General features: G+C 38.7%; 1 protein-coding gene across 3 annotated transcripts in view; it reads left to right on the top strand.

Moving 5' to 3' along the window:
• The window catches only part of atos (atossa), a 63,922-nt gene extending 52,315 nt beyond the window's left edge, over positions 1–11,607 (top strand). For 2 of the 3 annotated variants that reach the window (XM_068765649.1, XM_068765650.1), the window contains exons 2-10: positions 4,346–4,501; positions 4,812–4,922; positions 5,308–5,441; positions 6,499–6,636; positions 6,936–8,573; positions 8,692–8,810; positions 9,226–9,389; positions 9,767–10,005; positions 11,205–11,607. In XM_068765649.1, coding sequence (XP_068621750.1) covers positions 4,346–4,501; positions 4,812–4,922; positions 5,308–5,441; positions 6,499–6,636; positions 6,936–8,573; positions 8,692–8,810; positions 9,226–9,389; positions 9,767–10,005; positions 11,205–11,520 — 3,015 coding nt within the window. In that variant the 3' untranslated portion in view covers positions 11,521–11,607. Of the gene's footprint in view, positions 1–4,330; positions 4,502–4,811; positions 4,923–5,307; positions 5,442–6,498; positions 6,637–6,935; positions 8,574–8,691; positions 8,811–9,225; positions 9,390–9,766; positions 10,006–11,204 lie in introns of those variants that run through there. The other variant, XM_068765648.1, reaches the window with a different exon arrangement.
• Positions 11,608–12,770: the final 1,163 nt, after the last annotated feature.

The raw sequence follows: 12,770 nt of genomic DNA, 5'->3' as shown, positions 1-12,770 counted from the left end.
GAGAAAAAGCGGAAAAAATGATTAATAAAATTAAAAAAAAATTCATACCATAAAGTAAAATAAAACACATTTCGTTGTTTATTATTAAGATATTAAATCAATAAATAAAGTCGATCACTCTGGAATTCGTTTTACTGATTATTATTTTTTTATTAGATTGTGACTGGCCAGTAATTTTTGAACGACTGGGAAATATAGTCTGTAAAAGTATATTGTGTATAAAATTTATGTAATTTACTTTTTAAAACATGTAGTAAAATTTGTACTTTTTTGTGTCGCTAGGGATTGTTAGGTTCTATATACATTTTTGTATTGTTATACACGGGAAATTATATGAAAACCCAATTAGTAATTCTGAATCATTTCTGGTAGCCCCAACATCTAGTAGTGTGGGGTGATTCAGTCGAATGCCTGCTAAGTGATAAGGTACGCTTTCTGCGCTGTTTATGTCAGAATATTATCGTAGTCTTTGTTGATAATTACTGTTTAATCTGTGTAAATGTAGGGGTGTCATGTATTTGTTCTGTTATTATTTTGGAGTTGCCATTGATAAAAATATTCTTTTAAAAATATTTTTAAGTTAAAACAAATATTTTTGCTTCGCTTCCAACCTTTTCTATTGGAAATATGTCGGGGTGGCTTTTCCGGCAGTGGACATAAGATTGCTACTGTTCTAATTTTATGTAAGTTCTAAATTTATTAATATACAATTTTACAATATTTGTAATAATTATTTGCGTATTTGAAGTTAGCCAAAAGAGCCTAACTTGATAAAACTAGAGTCAAATTGGGCTCCACTAAGATATTATTTTTGAACTTTAAATAAACCTGCGAAGGTTTCGAAGAAAACGCTGTTTTTTTAAATAATCTCTTGAAATCTTATGAGAATATTGAAACAAACTTAACTGTTTCTCTGTTAAGGCTAAAGAAACATTCTTTATACAATAAATTTTTAGATATTTTAGCCAAAATGTCAGTCACATGTCAAAAATTGACAGCTTGTAATCTTAAAGGTACAAGTGTGTGTCAAAGTCGAGTATTATGTGAGAGAGAATGTTTTTATAAATAATATGGATATATATGTTAATTATTATTGATAAGGCTAAAGTAACTAAAAAATATCGTTTAATTTTTCTTTCTTCATGTTGTGCAAGAAAGAGCTAATTAAAAAAAATGATAAAACACAATATGTATACATCGTGTAATACCAGGACGACATAACGCAATAGAAACGCGTAGACGCGTCGCGTTTACGTAAACGTTCAGTACAAAAACCCTTTGGATTCTAACGCAAACGTGAGCGTTGTGGAGCAATCGAATACGGGTCAGGGCGTGGTCGCTTGCAAGCGGTCCTTGACCCACATCGCCGCTGCACCCCCGCCCTCGATTCGGCATAGCAACTAGCGCTTTAAGCGCTTTGCGTACAGCTACGTGCAGTACCATGAAATATGCGCGTTCGCTGCAGCCGCTGAATTCAGTGGCGTTCTATTTTTAAAATCGGGCGATGGCAACAGGAGTTATGTTTACTGCAAAGAATTTTTAACTCTATTGCGTTTTGTTTTAACTTCTAACTAATATTGACATTTTTCCGTTGATATTTATGGTAAATAATTTTATGTAAATTCCATTTCAACTCACATGTAAAGGGGGACAATGTATGAATTATTTAGACATTTTAAAAGGTCGGTCATGTTAGATTTGGAATTATTCATTGTTCAATGTTTGTGGTATCTCTTCATGCATATATCTTAGTGTTCATTTTATAATATATAAAATATATATATATAGCTATATATTCATACCCTTACACACATGTAGGTGTATTATAATTAGTTATAAAATCAATCACGATGTATACTTTATAATAATAATTTTCGTAAATAGCAGGTTTTGTTTTGACAACGACGATATCCTAGTGTCGGTCAACTAGCTTAATTTGGTAATGTGGGACATTCATGGAGTTACTGTTTGAAAGTAAGCAAGCGGGGTCACGATGTGGGCCAAGTTTGTCCGTGACGCGCGAGCCTTTCGCGTTGCTTTGTGGCGGCCTTCTTAAATCTTACGTCACAGCAAAATGAAGGGCAGTAATCTGAACCCCTAAATCTGAATCCATTGACCTCCTAAGTCTAAGAATTTTGGAACCCTAGTACTGACTGACTTGTGGTTGCTATAGGAATAAATCTATTTCACTTTTGAAATATTTTAATTAGAATTAGTAAAAATGAATTATTTCATCAATTTAAATTGTAAATACTTGGTAATTTAAAATATCTATCTATATATGAATACGTAATTTATATATATATGTGTGTGTGTGTGTATGATGATCATTTCCGCCTATGTAAAAATGCCATTTATTATAGGGGATCCTCAATTTGATTCTAGTTATGTATGAACTTAATGTACGAAATAGAAATTAAAATACTAAGCTAACATAACTTATCATTGTATAAGAAATAAATAACTAAACATTAATATTATTCATACTATTTGTTGCAACCCACTAACCTAAATAGCTTATTTTCGCATATCTTTACCTCTTCAATGTGTATGCGTTCCTGGTATCAGTTACCGTTCGAGGCCCGTTATCGTTATTGCCTGCTATAATGACAGATAACGCGAATTATCTTATCGACGTTTTATTATTAGAATGTAGGTTTGTATTGTATTATTACTTAATATAAATATGAATGTATTATACGATGAGTGACTAAAATGTCTGTCTTCGGGTTCGATTCTTGGTTTGGATTTTTTAGGCGGAGGGATGACTAGGCTAATCTGATTCTAAAATTTATATTGCAAAATCCCGGGAAGTATAACAAATTATAATTTTTAATTATGAGTGTAACCATGTTTTTTTTTAAAATAAAAATCAACTCCTACTCCTACTCTATTCAAGTGGGCATTTACGTGCGCTTTAGAATTGTCGATTATTTTAACATAAATAATAAGCTACCACCAGCTCGAAACGCTGATATGCCGAGAAGAGTCGGGAAGAAACTCAGCAGTTGCTCAATTAGGTAAAACTTAATAATTTTTCATACGTGGATTATTAAATCAACCATGTAAATGTGTCAACAAATCAAGTTTCACAAATTTTCCATAATAGTGTATTATGAGATCTGATTTTAGATTTAAAAATTAAAAATGGAAGATTTTATACATCTTGTGGAACTTTATTATATATACGTACACTTAGTACCATAAAGGATTTGTATTTTGAAGACTTAATTAGACGTTACGAGTTTATATTTTTTTCTCGTATTTATCACGTGTCTATAAAATTCTTATCTGAAGGAAACAAAAAAAATTTAAAAAATTGAATAAATAATAATAATGTAATGCCTTGTAATAATAAAATAGAACTAGAATGTGGGGTGACGAATAAAGGAAATGAAAAATGTAATAAGCAAATGTTAAAAGAGCGAAAGAAGAGCAACGAAAGTGTAAAAAGGAACTGGAAAATCTATTGCCCCAACACAACTCTGTTCCCAATAAAAAAGGGGGTGGAACGAGGGATCGGAAGACGGAGAAGAATAGTAAGCGCCATAAAAAAAACTTAATTGACGTTTACTCGTGGAAAGGAATATTTGTACTAAATTTCAAGTCTCTAAACATTATGGTTCAAGAGATATCGTGATGAATCAGTAGTTCATAAAATTTCTTTTGTATTGTATATAGATTTAATAATATATAAAAAGGTACTGTATTTAAAAAAAAATAGTTTGAAAATTGCATATTTTTTGAGAATTATTTTTAAATATTCGATCACTATTTAAACTTTGCGCGTTTGACAGATCACGCGTTGAAGATTTATACTGTCATTTAACAACTAAATCGATTTTACATATAATCAAAATAAAGTGGCAACTCTAAAATATGTAACAATAATTTTTTTTCTATAGGAATGCGGTCAGGCCAATAACATTTGGCATTACCGTCTGTATAGACAGCCAGTTGTAATTTTTATTTACTATAGATGTAACCAAAAAATTGTCTCAAAAGAAAGTTTATACATTACTGGAATAATTAGGTGTTTGTAAGCATTATTTTAAATTTTAATTGAAATTTTACATTCATGTTAATATATAACATTCTTATGTAAACTACTTTCTTCCACTATTAGTTAAATTAAAAAAAAGTTTACTGTAAATAGTCCAGTATAAATGTTACTATGAATATTTAGTCTGTATAGATGTAACTATCAAAGAAGTAAGGCATAGACATTGCATAGAAATTCCCGGAGCGTAATATTAATATTGAGTTAGTAACTGTATACTGTAGTCGTACCATTTAGTACGACTATAGTATACAGTTACTTTAAATGTTAATGCACGGTCAACAGATGCACAGTTGCGAGCCGCTGCCAGCAGCGCTGGCGAGCGCGCCCGCTTCGGGCCCCGCCCTCCTGCGTCAGCTCGGCCGTCTCATTGTGCGCGCGCGCAGCCCCGCGGACCGACTGCAGGCCAAGCTACGCGCCGCACACCCATCCACCAGCCAGGTACCTTGATTCCGACAAAAATTATGGTCACTGTATACCTCTTCTTTTTCAGCCCATAGCCATATGTGACATTACTGAAGTAACAACAACAACATCATTATCATTATATCAGCCGAGAGACCTTTACTGTTGGCCTAAGACTCCCTCAAAGATCGCCACGATGATCTTGCGTTGCTTGCATCCAGCGAGGAACTTACTAGATTTTTTTATCTTTCGACAAATTTTCAATAGCCTTGTAAAAAATTTTTCTTCCGATTTCATGAAAAAAATTGTAACAAATTAATGGTAAACGTTTCGTCTGATATTACAGGTGGCATCCCAGCAGAAAGTGGAACCCTCGGAGCCAACACCTGGAATCGAGGCGCAGCTGGACAGCCATGTGCAGGCACTCTGGAACGAGCAGATCCCCGTTTGCATTGAGGTGAGAATATACCTTGATTTACTACGATGCCGTCAATCTTCTTAACCCTTCTCTCTCTCTTCATATATCTCATATCAAAGGCATTTAGCTAATAATCAAGATAGATCCCTTTTAGAGAAAATCACTTGGTACGTAGCAAACTTGTCTGGTGCTTCAGCCTTTTATACTACCCTGGAAAATCATTTTTCGATATATCGAAATTGTTCCTCATAACGTAGCCAAAGTATTATTTACACTTATATCAGATAAGTCAATGAACTTCCAATTCCTATCGGTTTTATTGGAAATATGTGGGGTCGTTAGCTGTAAAACAGACTACGTGGCAATGCATTATGGGATAGGATTTCTAGACTTGTTTCTCAAGGGAGGACGTTTCGATTTGCAGGTCCTGCTGGCTCCCGAATGCCAGGAGTGTTGCGCTGCACTGACTCGGGATGACGACCTGGCGTACGACGCTCACCACGCCCAACAGAGGGCGCTACTCCTGGAACGTTGGACTATGCGCGCGCTCGTCAACAAGTGAGCATTTTCTTTTTATCTCCTACGCACTTATCTTCTCAGTTAGATTCTTCGGGAGTTCTATGATCCCTGTATAAATAAAAAGAGGATTATCATGTAAAGAAAAACTGCGAACCTTACAAAATAGCAAGACAATACACGAGCTTTCTTGCAGTAAACTCGTTCATAATTCATTCGTCGCTTCAAGTTACTGCTCCACACGATATAAGTTACCTTTCTCAGTTACCACGTAGTCGGTGATCATTTTCGACGGCTATTGTTGGATTAAAAACGCTTTTATAAGTCTTGGTTTTTTTATGACCCCCGCTATTGGGGGCCTCTCGTACCCCTATTTATGGTGGGATAGGGACTTTATTAGCATTTAATTTATTCACTTAGTTATTTTATTTTCATTCTCTTCTCTTTCATTCTTTACATAATCTTTCATTCTGTTCTTTTATACCACAATTCTGCTTTCTTTCCCTTTTGCTCTGTTTTACCATTCTTTCATCCCCTTTTCATTTTACATTTTCTTAATTTCTAGTTTTGTTGTATCACATTCTTATGTTTATCTTTATTACAGTTTAATATTATTTATTTTTACATTTCTTTTTTGTTTGTTGATGCCTAACTTTTATTTTTTTCTATTGCATATTGTATAATTCTTTTGCAATAACTGAGGAATTCTTTCATGGTTTCTTTTCCGCCTATCAGGAAGGGTATTGTCTCCTCCCTGATTTCAATGCCAGACCGGCACTCGAAGCCGTGCCGGAGTCCCCCGAATGCGGGATATAAGTCTTGGTTGCTAGATATACGAGATATCAATTTATATTTTTTATTGATAACTTCGTCAATTATGTATGTAAAAGAAAAAGATAGTACCAAAGAGGTTTGATTGTATAGATATTTAAATTATAAGGTAAGATTCAGGGTGTACTTTTAAAAAAAAAAATCATAACAATGTTTTATCTTGAAAATAAATGTCACTTTTAAATTGTTTCTCTTTGGCTCTTTTGGATGACGGGAGTGATTCGGGAATGACGGGTCTGATTGCCACTGACGACCAGTTTTGTGGCAGGAGCCACGAGGCGCCAGGGTTCAGCTCGTCGCAGTGGCTGCTGAACGCAGTGCGCTCGCAGCTGCACTTCTCCCAGCTGGCGGCGTGGCGTGCGCGACTCAAACGCACCCTGCCGGACGAGGATCCCGGCCAACGACGGTAACTTTCGATTTTTGTGATCGGCATATCATCATAATCATATCATACATCCTCTATTAGGCATAGGTCTGTCTCCCCCCTCCCTCCGGATTTCCAATAAGACCGGATGGAAGCAAATTGCATGCAGCGACTTCTGAATACCTTAAAAAGGTGTACCCACCTTGCATGTAGAGGTATTTTGGTATAGTTTTCATTTATATATACATATAGATACAATAACTAAGCAATGACATATAAAGTGATTTTTAATAGTTTGTCTTATAAAAACGACTGATGTAATGTAACTTGGTGGACTTCAGGAGGAAGCTGAGCCGCGAAACGTGCAACTACAAAAAGCTGGAGGCGAACTGCGACGACGCGGAACTGCCCTCCGACGAGCGCAAGCTGAACGTCGTCTACTCCATCAAGATCCCGGGGGAGAGCTACAAAATGGCGGAGTTCAGTCGCACCCCCACCGACCACCACTTCCCCGTCACCAACATCGGCAGCAACCTGTACTTAAAGGTGGTCCTCGAGAGCCTGCCGCGGACAGAAGACATCCCCACTGTCAAGTGCACCTGCCAGCCCAAACGACGCGTCAGTAAGGAAGTGCCCCTCAGTGCCCATGAGGAGCTGGTAGGCAAGCTCAATGATCTCACTTTAGGCCCGAGGTGCTCCAAGTATTCCGAGTTCGCGATCAACTCCAATATAGGCACCTCGAGTCGTCGCCTCTCCATCGTCTCCAACCCAGGCTCCACCGAATATGTCTACACCTCCAACCCAGAGTCCGACAAGTCTAAGATACTAGATGACAGAATGCTGACGCCCTGCAGCGAAAGCGGAAAGCACAAGTGCAATTGTGACGAGGAATCTGACGGGAACCATAGATCTTCCATTAGCGTAAGTCCAGTGGAGACGAAGAAGTTAGATGAAAGGCGGCTGAAAGAGATAGCTAAATATAAGAGACGGATGAGGAAGGAGAGCAAGCTGAAAAAGCACTGTGACAGCACTTCCTCCGAGGGAGAGCTGAAGACCACACATACCTCAATACCGATCCTGCAAGCGTCGCGCTTCGACAGGTTCAGGGCGATCGGTTGCTATAGGAACCAGACATATCTCACACTGCCAGCAAGCAGGATAGAGAGTAAATCACCTTTCATAGAAACCGAAAGCCTTCCGCCTTCAGAGTTCAGAAAGAGCAACACGGTGTCCACACAGACCGAGGACATGTCCTGCCAGTGCGGCACTCTCCTGCAGATGAAGTGTGCGAGCTGTGATAGAGGAATGGTTAGGTCGGAGGCAAACTACAACCTGGCGTCCGTCGACAAGGAGAACGGAGCGCGGAGGAAGTGCGAGGAGGACGACAAGAAGTTGAAGAAGCACAAATGTGATAACCCTAGCAGTAATACAACGTGTGATATAGATAGTTTAGTAGACAGTAGCGTTAGTGATAAGCCCGTGGACGAGTCCATTATTAAACGGCCGAAGCTGCGACGGTTCTTCCCGATCGTCGGCAGGATTGAGAAGATTGTGGCGGACAGAACCCAAAACGACACGGAGCACAGGGAGAAGGACATAGAGGAACTAAATCTGAGAGACGATGACACAGTCTTCTCCGTGCCCAAGCCGGACGCGAAGAGACAGAAGACTTATTCTATTAACGAGGATTACGTTCTTTATGAGAATTGCGACTATGGCACCTTCGACAAATGCGACGTCGACTCCCCGAAGGAAGCGGTGGAGCAAGACGGGTTTAAGTTCCCCGAGCCCAAGAGTGAGAACCAAGTTCCGTCCCCCACAGAGATGGATCGATTTAGATGGAGATTTGACTCGGCCACCTCCATGGTGTTCCATTCCAAGACTGGTCTCCCTTTGACGTCTAGTCCCGCGCCCCTGCGAAGGGGCAATAACTGTTTCGATTTTGATGACTCTATTAATGGTGTATCTGGTATCAAGAGGTGAGCATTTTGTTCAATACTAAAACTCAATTTACAACCTTATTGCTACCCAGATAAAATTTACTTTACATCAACCTAAACACTATGTATTGTTCTGATAAAAATTTCTATTTCTTAGCGCTCTCTTTCACCCCCCGGCGAGCTGCGAAGCTCCAACTACTCCCCGGACGCCGACTCCTCCTCCACGCAAGCCCGAGAAGCCCAAACTTCGCGTGGGTTCCAGCACCGGCCTGCTTGGTGAGCTAGTTGTTTTTACTAGATAATCCTTGGGTACAATAATCTCCATTATTTCAGTTGTAAGACATCCACTGCTGGACTTACGACTCTCCTATAGATTTCCAATTGGAGTAGTTGGAAGTGGGCCTGCCCACTGGCAATTGAAATACCTATGATGTGGTCAAACATGAAGTACGCACACCCAGTAGATATCTACTGACTCTACCCCTGAAGAGACCTGGGTTATAATACTCGGAAACATAGGAAGCCGGTAAATCGTTTAGACAGACTTCATCTTTGGGATAACCATAGTTTGGAAATAGTGGAAGGAAGTGGGTAGTCAATGTATACATACAAAACATCTATATAATTATATATATACATTTGCAAAAAATAATTTGAGTTTTTGGTCAAGTTTTTTTTCTGGACTATTCAGGTAGCTTCGAGGAGTCTGCTCTGAAGGGTCGACTGGAACCTGTTGCGACGGTGCATGGCTTCACGGCGGAGCTGGGTGCTTCTGGCGCCTTCTGCCCTCCGCACCGCCGTCTGCCAGTCACCGTCTTCTTCTACGCACCTGGTGGTACCAACGCGCCTTACATGGTACGTTTCAATAGATAGACAAATAAGACGACCGAGAGGCAAGATAGGCAATTCTCACTCAAGATATGATTTTCTTTGCTGTCCTTTTTTTCATCATCATTGCAACCGGAGGACATCTGCTGCTGGACATGGGACTATGCCATGGAATTCCAATAAGACCAGTTGGCTCCTGCTTGTATTTACTGTTACTGCTCTAACCAGGCAGTGGGTTTAAGTCCAGAACAGAACTGCGCTCCATGTGTACTGCCATTGCCACTTCAACCTGCTCATCCGCTGATCTGTGTTTAACTTTCTTTCGTCTACAGAACTCCTCATTCTATACTAACTCTAGTTTTTTTAGTGTTCTTTATTTAACTAAATTGGTTTGATGTTACCAGGGTCACATAAATCTCGGAGCGGGTGGTTACCGAGTGCCGCGTGCTGGCACCGTTCAAGTTTCGCTGTTCAACCCGCACGGAACGCTGGTGAAGATGTTCGTGGTGCTGTACGAGCTGACGCACATGCCGCCTCGCGCGCGCACCTTCCTACGGCAGCGCACCCTGTACGTGCCAGCCGCCGCGCCGCGTGCCCCACCCCCAGACCACCACAAGTGGCTCCGTTACCTCATACACCTTCGGTTAGTTATTTATATCCTCATACCTTCTTTTTAATGTATTAAATTAAACATTATAGTGTGATGGAGCTTTTTAATAATAATCGATCATAGCTTTAACAACCGCAATAAGAAAATTATAAAACTGACCACAATAAAAACCTGTCTGAGTTTACTATGGGCTCATTTAAGATCGGAGTGCGTTTGGAACCCCGCGTAGCTTTAATATGAAGGATGCCTTTGTCTGTAGTTTTTATTACATAAGGCTTGTATGGTATTCTTCTTTTAACATATGTAAGTGTTCACTTTAAAAAATCCTAGGTCGATAATTATATAACTTAATAATTGCATATATAGAATCGAGCAATTAAATTGAGCAGTCGTAGCCCAGAAACAAGTTTCTAGAGGATTGACAGCAGCGTCCTCTGCGTACCATAATACCACACTACAATCGCCAACCTATCTATCAAGCGTGGCTATAAAGGTATATCGACCCATAGATACCTTTGAGTTGATATAACTTTTGAGTCTATGCCTTGTAGTGGGCGTTTATGGGCTGAAATGACGACATAGAATCATATAAATTTAAGGCTCTAAGACTTACTGAAATTCCTAGGAAATACATGATTTTTATATTGAAGCGAAAGGTTAAACTCGTGTTTGTTTCATAATTGTATTACGCCCCATGACAATCAAATTGCCCACCTGTGGGGCTTGGGCCCTAGGTTGGGAAACATTCTAAGATCTCATGTGGTCTCAATATATCATCACCATGTAAGCTGATAATGTCTCTGATATGTCGCACATATGAGGATTTGTCACCGGCGTGAACTAGAGATGAACATATGCGTCTGTTGATTTTTTATATCAATGTGGAGGTAATTTTGTTAAAATTATACAGAGACACTCGTTAATTATTTGCTTACCTTAAGTAACGGTGGACTGTTTCTTCTTCCTGTAACGCTACAACCCTTTATGAGTCTTGGCTTCCTCTACGATCCTCATCCATCTTGTTCTATTCTTGCCGCTGTTTGCCTGTGTCTTCCTTCTGATACTCCTGAGATCTTCCTTAACATATTCTTGCTACCTCTTCTTGGGTCCATAAACCTAGTGTGGTTCGTTCTTTCTAAGTGACCTACCAAACTGAGTCTTTGTGATTTTGTTTTATATATACATGTTGTTGCATATACCTTATGATTTAACAACATAATTTCTGTCCACAGATTTATGACCTCAAAATCCGGCAAATTGTATCTGCATACAGACATACGAATAATAGTTTCGAGGAAAGCTGACTTGGATACTGCAACTGCCCACTCCGCCCTCTTCCGGCCAATACAGAACAGCCAGGAGGGCGAACCTCAGAACGAGGGAGAGGGTAGTAGGACACCAAACCGCGTGTTCGGAGGCTGCGGCGACTGCGACACGGAGGTCAAGAGTGATTATTCGGAAATCGGTTACGAAAACAGTCCCGGCGTGCCTTACGAACTTCGCAGTTTCACATACGCCCCCGACAACCCAAAGTACTCACCACGATGAATACGTGTATGTGCCTGTCGCTGCATTGATTTTATGTGTTAATATATGTATGTAATAATGAGATGAATATATTTTTGGTTTTATAGACTCTGTGATTTTTTTTATGACCTAAAAGTCTTGTTATATTTATTTATACAAATCTTTTACAACTTGTATAACGGGACCATATACACCATATAAGACCCTCTAATCTAAAAACTTTAGTTAGCATTTATATATATACATGCATATATATATATATATATATACTTTTTTACAAATTCTCTTTGGCTTTCATGTCCTCGTTTGCGTTATTTGCCTCGCTACCGGTAGTAATAATGAAATATTTTTAAGTCTTAGTTATATCTGTTTTAATTATATATAGCATCATTAGTTAAAACAGTAGTTGAAGCATAGTGCGTTCTGGACTGCATGCTGGACGTAGGCATCTTCGATAGCTTTACAATAAAGACTGGTTCTTTGTGATATCTTGCCTGATGGAAAACGACTATGTGGTCGCAGATGAATCCGCAGATTCAATAAGTACATATTCACTTTGACCCTGAGGCAGTTTGTGCAAATGCGGACTTATTGAATTATAGGCATTCTCTACCAGTCAACCTAAGGTAGTGCAAAGATATAGTAGGCAGACAAAAACATATTTAAATAGATTGTACAAACATAGTTACGTCATCTTCTGTGGTACATTAAAAGGGAGGGGGGGTTCCCGGTCATGTTCCTCCAAATTGCTCGTTGAGAAACTGTAAGCTTTGTTTTAAAGGCCTCTCCTGTCATGAACGGACAGGGATTTTTTTCTACTTTTTTCTACGTCTTAGTCTTCAATTCATTCCTCTATTATTCGTCACCTTTTCTATATATTCTTTTCCATGCCTTGTCCTTCCATACATCGTTTCCGGTGTCAATCTTCCAAAATACTATTGAAAACAAATTAATTTATTCCTTATATTTATTTTTTGATTATTTTCTCAATGTTTACTTTTTAATTATTATTTTATTAGGGCGACCGGAAAGTAACGTCGTTTTCCTAAGTTAAATTCACACGATTAAATTTTTAATGTTTTTATTTCTAATCAACAATATATTCACCTTCGTTATCAACAGCCTTTTGCCATCTAGTACACAAATTTTCAATTCCGAAGCGGTAAAAATTAATCGATTTTTCTGTAAAATATATCGACAGAAACGACATTACTTTCCGGTCCTCCTACTTCCATATCACACTTTCTATCAAGGTTTTTTAATTTTACGTT

Source organism: Battus philenor, unplaced genomic scaffold (assembly GCF_028537555.1).
Source record: "Battus philenor isolate CCGP_79_NKW_IND1 unplaced genomic scaffold, ilBatPhil1.0.hap1 SCAF_20, whole genome shotgun sequence".
Classification (NCBI taxonomy): Eukaryota; Metazoa; Arthropoda; class Insecta; order Lepidoptera; family Papilionidae; genus Battus; species Battus philenor.
Note: the sequence above shows the minus strand (reverse complement) of the source record. Positions and strands in the feature narration are given on the sequence as shown.